The 12512-nt window shown below is 36.3% G+C and overlaps 1 protein-coding gene across 4 annotated transcripts; it reads right to left on the bottom strand.

Moving 5' to 3' along the window:
* Nucleotides 8037-11813, bottom strand: LOC107617610. Of its 4 annotated transcripts, none has more exons than XM_016319413.2 (9): nucleotides 11603-11811; nucleotides 11399-11450; nucleotides 11117-11190; nucleotides 10795-10896; nucleotides 10140-10286; nucleotides 9565-9616; nucleotides 8937-9010; nucleotides 8549-8638; nucleotides 8037-8341 (listed from the first exon to the last, which is right to left on the bottom strand). In XM_016319413.2, the coding sequence occupies exons 1-9, from the start codon at nucleotides 11734-11736 to the stop codon at nucleotides 8329-8331; spliced, it is 738 nt and encodes a 245-aa protein (XP_016174899.1). In that variant the 5' UTR covers nucleotides 11737-11811; the 3' UTR covers nucleotides 8037-8328. The 4 variants fall into 4 exon arrangements, with proteins under 4 accessions (XP_016174899.1, XP_016174897.1, XP_016174900.1 ...); XM_016319411.2 differs by having other exon boundaries at nucleotides 8087-8341; nucleotides 8566-8638; nucleotides 11603-11813; XM_016319414.2 differs by having other exon boundaries at nucleotides 8087-8346; nucleotides 8566-8638.

Genomic DNA, 12512 nt, shown 5'->3' with positions numbered 1-12512 from the left:
ATACATTTTGTATATATAATTCAAAATCCTTCTTCTCCCTCTTCCTCATCTTCTGCTGCTTCTTCTTCTTCTTTTTCATCATCATCATTATCATCTTTTTTTTTTCTTATTCAACTTTTCTTTTTCTTGTTTTATTTTTTCAGGTTTCTTCTTGTTTTACTCTTTTAACAAGAATAAAAATAAAAAAATTAAACAAGGAAGAAAAAAGTATATAATGCTGCAAAATTACTTGGAAGATGATGAACTTATATTCATTCAACTAAAAGAAAGAAAGAAATAAGAAAAAAAAGAAGAAAAAATGCAGTATTAGAGGAAATATTTTTCTGTATTTGCAGCAAATTTGGGTGTAACACAAAGATATTCGAGAGTATTATCTAAGAATTTTCGGTGTATGTGTGCTGATAAGTTATGCATAATTCAAAACTCTTTCTCTTCCTCTTTTTCATCTTATGTTGCTGCTGCTTCTTCTTTTTCTTATCATCATCACCATCTTCTTCTTCTTCTTTTTTTCTTATTCATCTTTTTTTTTTATTTTACATTCTTAAGTTTTTTTCTTATTTTACTCTTTTAACAATAACAAAAAAAAATCAAACAAAGAAGAAGAAAAAACACATAATCGTTGAAATTTTTTTCTAGTGCTTTTACTTTTACTATTAGAAATTTGCCACAAAAGATGTTTTTTTCTAGTACTTTTACTTTTACTATTAAAAACTTGCCAAACACACTGCAAATTAAAAAAAAAAAGATATTTTTCGTTGAAAAAATATCTTTTTTATCAATTTAATAACGTCCAAACAAACACATAAATTGTAACTTCTTAATAAAATCTTTTTTATTTTTTTAGTGTTTTTAATTTTACTATTAAAAATTTTCTAAACACATTATAAAATAAAAAGATTTTTTTATTAAAATTTTTTTTATCGATTTAATAACGTCCAAATAAATCTTATGACACATGTTAGCTAAACTTAGATTTTATATATATACAATGTCCTTATATCTTATAAAAAAATTAAAATTTATATGTTTGCATATCTTATATTGTGTTCTATTTTGTATTCATGTCAATGTTTATACTTCATTAAAAAATAAGAAAAGAATACTAATAACAGTGTTGAACAGTTTCAAATATATTCTTTTATTGTTTTAAAATTCATTTTAAGAGATTATTTCAGGTAGATATTTGAAGTTGCTTAAAATAATTAATTTAAAAACTAGATAAATAAATTATTTTTATAATCAAATTTATTCTATTTTTTATGTATTTTTTTGGCTAATTTTTATTGTATCAATAAGTTATTAGACCAATTTGTTAAATTTAGTTACTAAAATAATTTAATCATTTAGTATCACCAATTAATTAATATCGTCTTTGAAAAAAAAATATAATTGAAAAGGAAATTATTATGAGTTTAAGAGGTAACTTTTATGAAATTTTTATGTTTATAACACATTTTTTATTACTTTTAAATTTAAGTAAAAATTTAAGAGTGGATAATTTGTGTTATATATATATATCATTTTAAATAACTTTAATGTGCACTTATATTTCATAAAAATATTTGTAATCAAATTTTGTGGTGAGTATTAATTTATTATTCCCGTTTTATCGGGCACTGAAAGGCATGAAATTTGTCATTTGTTTAATGGGTTTGGACTTTGGAATGATTGCTGGATGACACGTGTTGGAAGGTCGCTTTCGGCCAGGGGAGCTTTTTGGTAAGTTCTACGGTAGGAGCTTTGAATGAGATATTAAAAGATGATGTCATGTTTTGTTTGAAAAGTTCTATAACTATTGCCCTTTGAAATTGATTAAAATGAGCGGATTTAGATCCTCTAAAGTTTGAATTTCACTTTAGAGAATAAAGTATGATCTTCTACCCTTAAATAGTTTCTTTTTCATATTTATTTTTGGTCCCACCTATGAAATCAATGGTGAGAGATCACACTTTATTCTCTAAAGTAAAATTCAAATTTTAGAGGATCCAAATCCAAAATGAGCTATCTACTAGATTTTTTTTTTAAATTAAATAAATATAATATTTACGAAAATGAATAACCGGTGAGGTAATTATAAAAAGTATATTAGAATACATTTTAGATGCTGAGAATATAATTACAAAATGGACATATTTTGAATGCTGTGACATCGTACTATGATAGGGTCATAGCGAATCACATCCTGAATGTACTCAGAATATGTTTATGGGCTGATATCGAATACTGAGCATCCGAGATATGCGCAATTTGTGATGGGATCTCAACATCTGAGATAAGAGCAACTTTCTAATTCCTTCCTCGGCATCCGAGATATAGTCAAGGATATAACTAGGGTCTCAACACTCGAGATATGTGTATTATGGTTTAGATGTTTATGCACCTAAGATATGTTGGAAAATAAGTCTATTTATAGAGCTCATCCCAATACCTCCCTTCACATATTTCACAAACCAATCTCTTCTTTCTCTTCTTTTTGATGGAGAATAATCAATTCTTTTTTGTTGTGGTTTATCCCAATGGGATAGTCAGACACATTGATGAATGAGTGATTTTTTAGTTTGAAAAAACTGTCATGTTGTGCACTTACCGGGTTGATAGCCTGGATGCACTAAAGACAATCATGCTGAGCAATATGGAGGGAGTAAGTACGAAGGAGGTTGGACGGGTTGCATATAGATTTCTGCATGCCCTTCCGAATGGTGGATTTACCAACCGGTTATTTTGGATTGATGGGATCAGCATGTGAGGGTAATGTTCGACGTACATGTACGGCTAATGCCGCAACTTGTGATGGAGTTGTATGCTGCGGTCTGTGATGTGGTAGTTGATGGTGGGCCGTCTCCTTCGACTACTGAAGTTGTGCCGCTCGAGGCGACACCGATCCACTATGCCTAGCCTCATGATAGTGTCGACGAGGACGACAGTGAGGGCGATTCAGCTTATGTTGTCGGGTCCAGGTCGTCAAGCGATATAGCATCCGAAGATGAGTATGTGCCGGAGACTCCCAGCGGTGGCGGTGCGTCGGTTTGGTGGATCACATACCTGTCTGGCACCTACCATGTCTCAGGACCATACTCAACTGGATAGTGGTTTGATTTGCAAGGTCATGTTACCTATGATAAAGACTGACTCATCGGTGTCTATCCAAGTATTGCAAAGTGATGTGTATCAGAGTTACCATTTCAAGCCCTCGTATCGAAATGTATTGATGGCAAAGCAGAAAGAGATTGCCAAGATCTATGGCAATTGGGAAGAGTCGTACAACAGGATACTTGTGCTCTTACAAGCTTTGCAGGAGTGCCTCCCAGATACCATTCACGAATGCATTGTTGTTCCTTATTACAACGGAAACATGGTTGACGAAGAGTGGAGTCAGTTTGATAAGGTTTTTTAGGCATTTCCTCAATGTATTGAAGTGTTTAAGCATTGCAAGCCTTTTGTATCTATGGACGGGACACACTTGTATGAAAAGTATGAGGGCATGCTTTTAATTGTTGTGGCTCAAGATGGTAACAACAATATTCTTCCTATAGCTTTCTCATTAGTTGAGTTTGAGACAACAGAGACATGGACGTTTTTTCTCTTGAATTTGAGACAACATGTTACTCCACAGCCAGGAATCCTTATCATATCAGATAGATCACAGGCCATTCGCACCACCATCAACGCACCTCACAGTGGATGGCATCCTCCATCGGCATATCATGTTTACTGCATCCGGCAAATGGCTTCAAACTTCAATTTATGGTTCAAATCAGCCGAGGGTAAGGGGTACCTTGTAAATGTTGCGTACAGTCCAAGTAAGGAGGGTTGCGATTGGTACTTGGATGCTTTGGGTACACTATCCCGTGAGATGGTAGATTGGGCTCTTCGTTTCAGGAAGGATTTATGGCTGCAACATTGTGACGAAGGTCGTCGGTATGGTCACATGATGACGAACCTATCAGAGTGCATAAATACGGTGTTGAAGGGAACGAGGAATCTTCCAGTAGCTGCAATTGTTTGGGCAACATATGAGCGTTTGCAACAGTTATTTGTGTGCAGGGGTCGCGAAGCACATGCTCAGTTAAAGGGTGGACAGATATACTCAGTGGCTGTTGATAGATATAGATAAGAACAGAGAGAGCCTGCCGATGATGCGAGTCACTCATTGTGATCGTAGGGAATCCATGTTCATTGTAGAGGAGCTAGAGCCGATGGATGGTTAGTCGCAGACTTCATATCGCGTTCGGTTGAACGCGCATACATGCGACTGCGGCTTGTTCTAGTCATTGCATTACCCATGTCGACACGCCCTGGCGGCATGTGCAGCTACGAGTATCGAGTGGTGCCAATTCGTCGATCCCGTGTACACAATGGTACCTATATTCAACGTCTACGAGAGGGAGTTTCCGCCGATACCAGATGAGAAGATGTGGTCTCTATGGTACGGTGCTGCCTGAAGCCCAACCCAGCCATGCAACGGAAGATATCGGGAAGACCGGTATCCACTCGGATCCGGAATGAGATGGATGCCGTTGAGCGTGCGGAAAAGAGATGTGGGCTCTGCCATGGAGAAGGTCACACCAAACATGGGTGTTCCAATGCGCTGCACTCGGATCCATGACGATGCATACAATTTAGGGTTTAGGACTTTGGATTGCAAGTTTGTAAGTTTCATATATAATGAAACAATCTGTGTTTTTATCTATTATGTCTGTATTTAATGTGCAATGAAACATGATTTTTTTTATAACTAGTGTAGCTGTTACTCGTTACTTTCGTTGCTTTCATACCAATTTCAATCATTAACGTTAAGAATGCATCACTAGTAATCTTGATACTGGCTAATACATAGTTGTACATGAATAAACAACTTGCAATATTTTCGTAAAAAAAATACACGAAAATGGATAATCAACTAGAGTCATACATGAATAATGAACTAAAAGAGTCATACATGGATACTCAACTAAAAGCATAAGTAATGATCAAAATACATAGTCATAATGACCATTAACGCCGCCCGGTTACGGGATCCAAATGGTATCTAGTCCCACATCCACGAGGACGAGACACCCTCAGAGGACGGTATGGCCAAGGACGAACAGTTGGGTGGCTCGCAGTGGGTGGTGGCAGTTGGGGTGGTGGTGGTGTAGGAGCTGCTCCATGCACAGGAGGAGGCGGAGGAGGTGGCGGCCAGACGGATCCCGACAAAGGTGGCTGTGGTGGTAAGGATGGAGTCTTCTAGTAAAGTGATGGTGTGGATCCAGACTAGTGGGGTCGTGGAGGAGGAGTCTGGTAATATAATGACGGAGTTTACCATGCTGGGTGGATACACCTACCGCTCGATGACTCAGGTATGTCGGTATCATCTCTTCGCTATCAATAACGGCTGGCCAACTCATCCATCGCATCCCCAGTCGCACCTACAATCTGGAACATGTCATTGATGTTTATCTCAACATCAGATCCAATGTTGAACTGGGCCTGGTCCCAGGCAGTGTCATCAGCCGAGTGGTGACTGGGGATGGAGGTACCCGACATAAGCCTCCTAGTCATGTCGGCCTCATGGTCAACAAAGAATGCATCGGTGGAAAGCTCTACATGTGCAGCTAGAATGTCACCCTTAAGTATATCCTTCTGCCGTGCATACTCAGCCTCCTCGTTTAACAACTGCTGGTCTCCCTTACCGTGTTGAGGATCTCCACCGTCCTGTTTGACGCGCTGATCGCGTGCCCTCCGTGTCAGTCTCCGGACATCATCGCAAGGTTGCCTCCTCACCCGTCGCTTCTGATCTGGGGCATCCCGTGGTAATTGTAGCTCATCTCTCTGACCAGGAGCCACAGGGAGGATATCGTCTGGTGGGGCTGCTACTCTGGGATCGGCAAAGACCTCCTCCCCCGAGAGATTTGACTCTGCAAGTCTGCTGCCACCAGGTAAGGTACTCATGTGTCGGGCGAAGGTCCGGATGGCCGTTGATGGTAATCAAGTGCTGTGCCTGGTAACGGCCCCTGAATAGATGGTACCACAAACGGTGCTGCTCAGGCCACCATGTGTCATCTCCTCTGGTCGTCTTGAAAAGGTAGTCCTTGACGTTCACCGGATCCACTGGCTTGTGCTGCTGCCTCCTAGCTGCCTCTTCACTCTGTCAACGTGATGAAACTCTACAAAGTGAAAGCAGACGATAGGGACGATAGCCCTCCATGTATAAAGCTCTGTGTCACCCATAAGTCAGTCGGGCGCAATCTGACATAGCTGGATATCATCGTAAGGTGCACACCGAAACTGTTCACATCAGGTTAAAGTACCTTAATTATAAATAATATACCAATGCATGGAAAAAATACATAAACTAGACTCCATTGTACATGGTCAAATGTCAGTGCATTGATGCGACGACGCAAACTCTGGATCTTGCCATCATGACGATCTCTGCTTTGTTGCCCTAGCCCTGCCAACCTACGCACAACAAAAATAGTTTAACGGAATTTAATTAATTATATTCCATAACAAAACACGTGTTCAATGTGTACTACTTGGTAAGTTAAAAATTATTTACAATATGTACGTACCTAGAAGCAAGTGGAAACCTGACGACGTCGTATCCTGCCGGACTAAACGACGGGAACTTATGATAGATTCACGAGATAAGGAGCGGCATACACCCTACAATGTCCGTCACATCACGCGATACCGTGGTGCACAATAAGTGGTAGGTATGACAGAGCAGTGTAGACCCCATGGCAACTGGCTGCAACGATCAAAATCCTCCAGCAGCGGTAGCCATCGTCTCAAAGGCACAAGTGTAGCAGACTTGTCCGTGAACAGAAACTCCCCAATCAGCATCATCAAGTAGCATCGGACATACTGACAGAATGTATCCGGGGCTGCCCTATCAGGCATGTGTGCAACCCGGTCCCTGAGCCAAGTCATCCTCAGCCCAAAAACCTGCTTACCTCCCTTCGGCTGTGGTGGCGACCTGGCGCCTAGTAAATCCTCAACCCACTCCCATATCGAGTGTCCATGCCATCACTGAAAGTCTCTGGTACAACCCCTAACGCGCTCTCTAGCAGTGCGCAGACCAATGTGGTAGGCAACATCCTAGAGCGTAATGCTGGTCTCACCCCATGGAAGGTGGAACGTGTGGGTCTCAGGCCTCCACTGCTCGACAAGTGCAGAGATCAAGGAATTGTCAAACATAAAATCCCTCAACTCTATTTAATGTCCAAATCCAGCCTCCCTTATACAGGGCAACAAGATGGCCGGCGACGAGAGATCCAGGGTCACACGGCGTGGCAACAGTAATCATGGTCTTTGCAATTTTCAAAACATTTACTAGCGCATATTAATTACATCTAAACCATTAATTGTTGCTAAACGTTACTAAAACTTATAATCCACCTAGATAATCATTTATGCTAAATGTAACAGATACTATTTATTGGACTAACAGGTTAAATGAGAGTTACTTATTTTATTTATTTAACTTAACTCACAATTAGGTACCTATTTTATTTATTTAACTTAAGTAATCACAATCAATTATACAACGTATACATCGATCCTAGGTATACCAAAGAAACCAACGAAACCCTAAACCCTAAACCATATCACAGTAGTCAAAACATCCGAGATATGCCCATTTTGTAATTACTCCCTCAGCATCCGAGATGTGTCCCAAAATGTATTTTTGTAATTACAGAACTTCAAATTATTTTTCATTTATAATACTTTGCATCTATTTTACAATTTTACTTTCTTAAAATACGTATGATAGACTTCATTGATAAAATTATCCCTTAATAAAAGTATTTTGGAAAGAAAATGTAATAAAAAGACCATGTAATAATCATAAAAGTGTCAAATTTTACAGTTTAAAAGTTCTAATATATATATATATATATATAATATTTGAGGGATCAGAGCTTCACGTGTGAATGAAGAAACTATTACTTCATAGTCTTAGAAACTTGTAATATAACAATACTTTCTTCTTCTTCTTTTTTTTGTCCGATACTTGTTTTGGAGGACGGTTATTTCTGTTTTTTTTTTTCATACACAATATACAAACTCACTCACGCATTATTTTTAATGTGAAAGGAGAAACAGCAACAAGCTCTTCTAAATAAATGTAGTTCTATTCAATTGTGTAAAATCCAATGGTATAGTATTTACCAGTTTTTTTTACATGATCACACTACATGGATAACTAGATCATAAAGCTGCTACTCTAGCATTTGGAGAAACAATATGATTCTTGTATTTTACATAGTTGAATCCGGAGTGAGATTTGCAAGAACATTTGCTCATAACCACCATTGCTATTGTGCCTCATTAGGAATCCCCTTATATTTGCTTTCTGCCCTAGCATGAGCAATTATTAAAGTTCTAAGCAAACTATCCACAATATCCTAGTAATGGTGAAGTAGTCGCCAATACAACATTACTAGCTACTCAAGAGTTGAAGAATGTTATAACATTAAAAAGGGCAAGTGCCATGTTAACTAATATTAATATCAAATGTCAAATGTTTAAACATCATTGTAAACCAGTGCTATATACTTGCCTGTCACCATGACGTACCAAAATAAGGTAGACAGGGTCTTGGCAAGAAATCTGGAACAGCTGCCACACAATGTAGGTGCTTGTAGCAGCGCTGATAAAGAAAACAATGTTTACTTAGTTTGAACTTAATTTTATGATCGATCAAATAATAGTCGAAATAAAATTAAATAAGGATCTTGAGTTGTAAAATTTCTTACTATATAAAAACCTGATACTCTCAGAAGATAAGATGATACAAAGAAGTGTGAAATATTAAAAACAATGCAAATAGATGATGGAATCTCTACTATAATAATCAAAGAGGTTAAAATTCTTGATAGAGAAATTTTCTAATGAGTAATGACAACTAGTTTTAATCACCAAGCAAGAAGCAAAGCTAAAGAACTAACCTGCCGAAACATATCAATAGAATTATCCAAAAAGCTGCGTTAATCCAACTGGATTCTTTGTAGGCTATCCAAACCTGATATTGTATGAATAATTAGTATACTCATGTTGACTGAAAAAAGTGTACGGTAAACTCAAAATTTTTCTTTAGTATTCAATACTGATTATGTGATCGTGCTGAAACATTTTGATTTCGATTATCCCAGAGTTATTTAATGGTCACCGGCCAGTAATATTTTCACAACCATCACAATGACATGGCCTGTGTTCCTGATATAATTCAAGTCTTTTTTGTTGAAGATGCAAGATTCACTTGTTAATTCAAATTTCACTCGTACTCTTAGAGATGGTTGGTTTCTTCGTGTATAGGCTAAGACCATTAAGTTTAAAGTGTGTGGGTATGCTTCTCACTCTCCATTAAAACTTTGCTTATGAAAGTTTAGATTTCCCTATTATTGTAAATATGTGTAAAACTGTGTATATTAACAGGAGTTTCTATGATCTCTCTTTTTGGACAAAAGAAAACAATTTAAAGAGCCTCCTCAAACCTTAAATCCTTCAAGTTGATGACAAGACATTTAGATTTTGTATAATTTATAGAGCCTGTGATATGAGGATATACAAACTTACTGATATAGCCACAACATTGATATAGAAGTCAACTAATGTTGCTGCCATCCACCTGCAAATGTTGGAGCATATGACATTCACAAAGAAACATAAAAGCATAAACTTTAGAAATAATTTACTACACTGAGCTGCAAATACACTTGCATATCAAGCACAGAAAGCGTATGCTCTTGCCTTGAGAACACTAATTTAGGAAAATAATGAACGTAACAAACTTGTATATTGCAGCATTTCAAAATCAATGTTGTTCATGATGTACTTTAATTATGCATAACCCCTCAAATGTTTAACAACAGATGCATTTTGCTTGCAAGTATGTATTATAACAGAAAGAGTTGACTACAAAAAACTGTGACCAAGCTTGAAAGTTGAACGTTTCAGAACTGTGACCAAGCATTCATTTATTAACAAATATCATGACTTATATTGACAACCATGCTTATGTATTATAACAGAAAGAGTTGACTACAAAAAAGAGTTCACTGATTCATGCTTATGCTCAACCATGCTTATATTGACAAAAAGTATCATGACTTCCATAATAAAGATCACAGCAACAAATATGAAGCACTTACGGAGTTAAAAGCTCCATCCGGAAAGGAGAACCATCAGTGACAATAGTGTACACTATAGTTCCAAGCATGAAAACACCCAAGATGCCAAAAAGGGCTGTTAGAGCCACAACAAAAGAATTCTTCCTTTTCGGTTCTGCAGCAGTAGTCCTATATGACAAAACTTCTGAGTCAATCAGAGAACAGAGGATAATATCCTAGATCATGATGAAATTGGAATCTCTAGAGAAAGACCAATTCAAAAGGATAGCAATAGTTTACACAATTTGAATAAGAAATAGCAGTTTGAATAATAAAATTTAGTGAGAAGAAAACAACAACATCTAGTTACACCCTAAAATTCATTTATATATAAAACCCTTAAAAAACACCATAGAGCATCACTAGTTGAAAGGTGCATATATTTTATTTGCTTCTTTCACATGAAACAGGCTTCACAATTTGTTAATCAAACTCAAGAATTCTAATAATATTTTCTTATTATGAATAGAATAAGACATCAGTATAGCGAGAATCAAAAGCAAGCAACTTGGTCAAACCCCATATTAAATAACTAATAAAAGATGTTGAAGCAGAAACAAGATACAAGCTGGGGTAATTCCATTATAGGCACATGAAGAGAAAATCTGATTCTATAGTTGTGTTTCAATTTACATACTTGTTTGGATTCCGCAACAGAACATAATACATAGGATCCTGTGAAGATTCTTGAGGTGACAGCTTCAGAAATTGTAAAACAATATAGGAACATGTAGCAATGCTGGAACATACAAAAAATATTAGTGAGAATAAGTTAGCACTTCCGAGACTCCATTGAATGATCATAAACAATTATAAGAAACAACCACAAACTCTTGATCAATCTTAACTTTTATCCATATAAACACCATTGCGTTGTTCTAATAATATGAAGTCTTGCTGAAAAGTAAGTTCCATCTCATAGCTGAGATATAAGATCGAATCATAACAGATAGTGGTACCTTCCAAAGCAGATAAGGAAAATTATCCACAGAAATGAGCTGATCCAGTTTGATTCTTTGTATGCAACCCATACCTGATATGATTGACAAAGGTGGAACTTCTTAGTTTTCAGAAGTGAATTTTGAGACTGAGCCCTAAATAAATCGGCAATGTTTTAATTAGATTATTCAAAATCACAAGCAGGGTTCTATAGAAGAAAAGCAAAGCACAATAAAAGACTCTTCAACAGGTATTGGTATTCCATGGATCACTATATACATGATGCTTTTGAGTTGACTTACCGCCAAAGCTACAACATTGATATAGAAATCAATCAAAGTTGCTGCCATCCACCTGAAAAATAGAGGCAAGAATAGAAGTTTGATAATTAATTAGCAACGACATAAAATGCTTAGTAGATTAATGAAGGATTATTCTCGAATATTGTAAATTGCAGGCAACAAAATCAAAGTAAGATTTTGAAAGAGAGAGACAGGGATTATTACGGGGTGAGAAGTTCTTTGCGGAAAGGAGAACCATCGGTGAAGAGAGTGTAAAGAAGTGTGGCGAGCATGAAAGCTCCCAAGAGAGAGAAGAGAGTTCTGAGAGCAACTGCAAGTGAACAAGTGTTTTCCGCCATAGCCTCTAATTGTTGTCAGAGAAGAAGCGAATAAGAAGATGCAAAAAGAAAATGGTAGAAACATGGGGACCTAAGGAAGCCACGTTGTATGTATATTAAACAAGCATGCATGAAATATATCAATCTAATTTAAAAAGGAATATTCAAACTAGCTAGTTGAATAACTAGATTATAACTGAAATAATATAATCTCTCCATACTCAAATTATATATATATATTACACTTATTTTAGCAATTAACCACTCATGCTACACGTAATTGAGGCGGTTGTAAATTTCATTCTAAATTGATAGGAAAACGCAGACCATAGAATTCACTTTTAAGTTTTTAACTATCTCACTCCATAGTATTTAAAATATACTAGCGGCATAGATACAGGGTTTTAGGGCCTGTTTGGAAAACTCTAGAAATAACTTTTTTTAATTTTTGACTTATGAAAAGTGGTAATATTAATGTCTGATACAATTTTCAAAGCCAAATGGTAACTTTTTAAAAAGCTATTTAAGAGCTTATAGAGAAGTTAAAAAAACTGACTTCTTTCATAATACTTCTACTTTTCATCATATTTCTATAAAATAAGCACTTTTAGAGTTAAAAATCCAAACACAAAATAACTTACTTATAAGTTACTTTTAATAGAGTCATTTATTGTTTAAATTATTTTATCAAAAAAAACTTAATTAAGTTGATTACCCAAACTAGGCCTAAGTGTTAACTGTTTATCATTAGTGAATTTAGTTTTTTTTTTTAAATTAATGCACAAAAATTAATTCAT

The sequence above is a fragment of the Arachis ipaensis genome, chromosome B09 (assembly GCF_000816755.2).
Source record: "Arachis ipaensis cultivar K30076 chromosome B09, Araip1.1, whole genome shotgun sequence".
NCBI lineage: Eukaryota > Viridiplantae > Streptophyta > Magnoliopsida > Fabales > Fabaceae > Arachis > Arachis ipaensis.
This window is presented reverse-complemented; position numbering and strand designations above follow the sequence as displayed.

Excerpts from the sequence above, each read along its gene's own strand:
- LOC107617610 (XM_016319411.2), bottom strand. The coding sequence starts at position 11,736 with ATGGCGGAAAACACTTGTTCACTTGCAGTTGCTCTCAGAACTCTCTTC. Across the intron at positions 10,897-11,116 it reads TTCCTTATCTGCTTTGGAAG|CATTGCTACATGTTCCTATA; the intron begins GTACCACTATCT and ends TGTATGTTCCAG. Across the intron at positions 9,617-10,139 it reads CGGATGGAGCTTTTAACTCC|GTGGATGGCAGCAACATTAG; the intron begins GTAAGTGCTTCA and ends CAACATTTGCAG.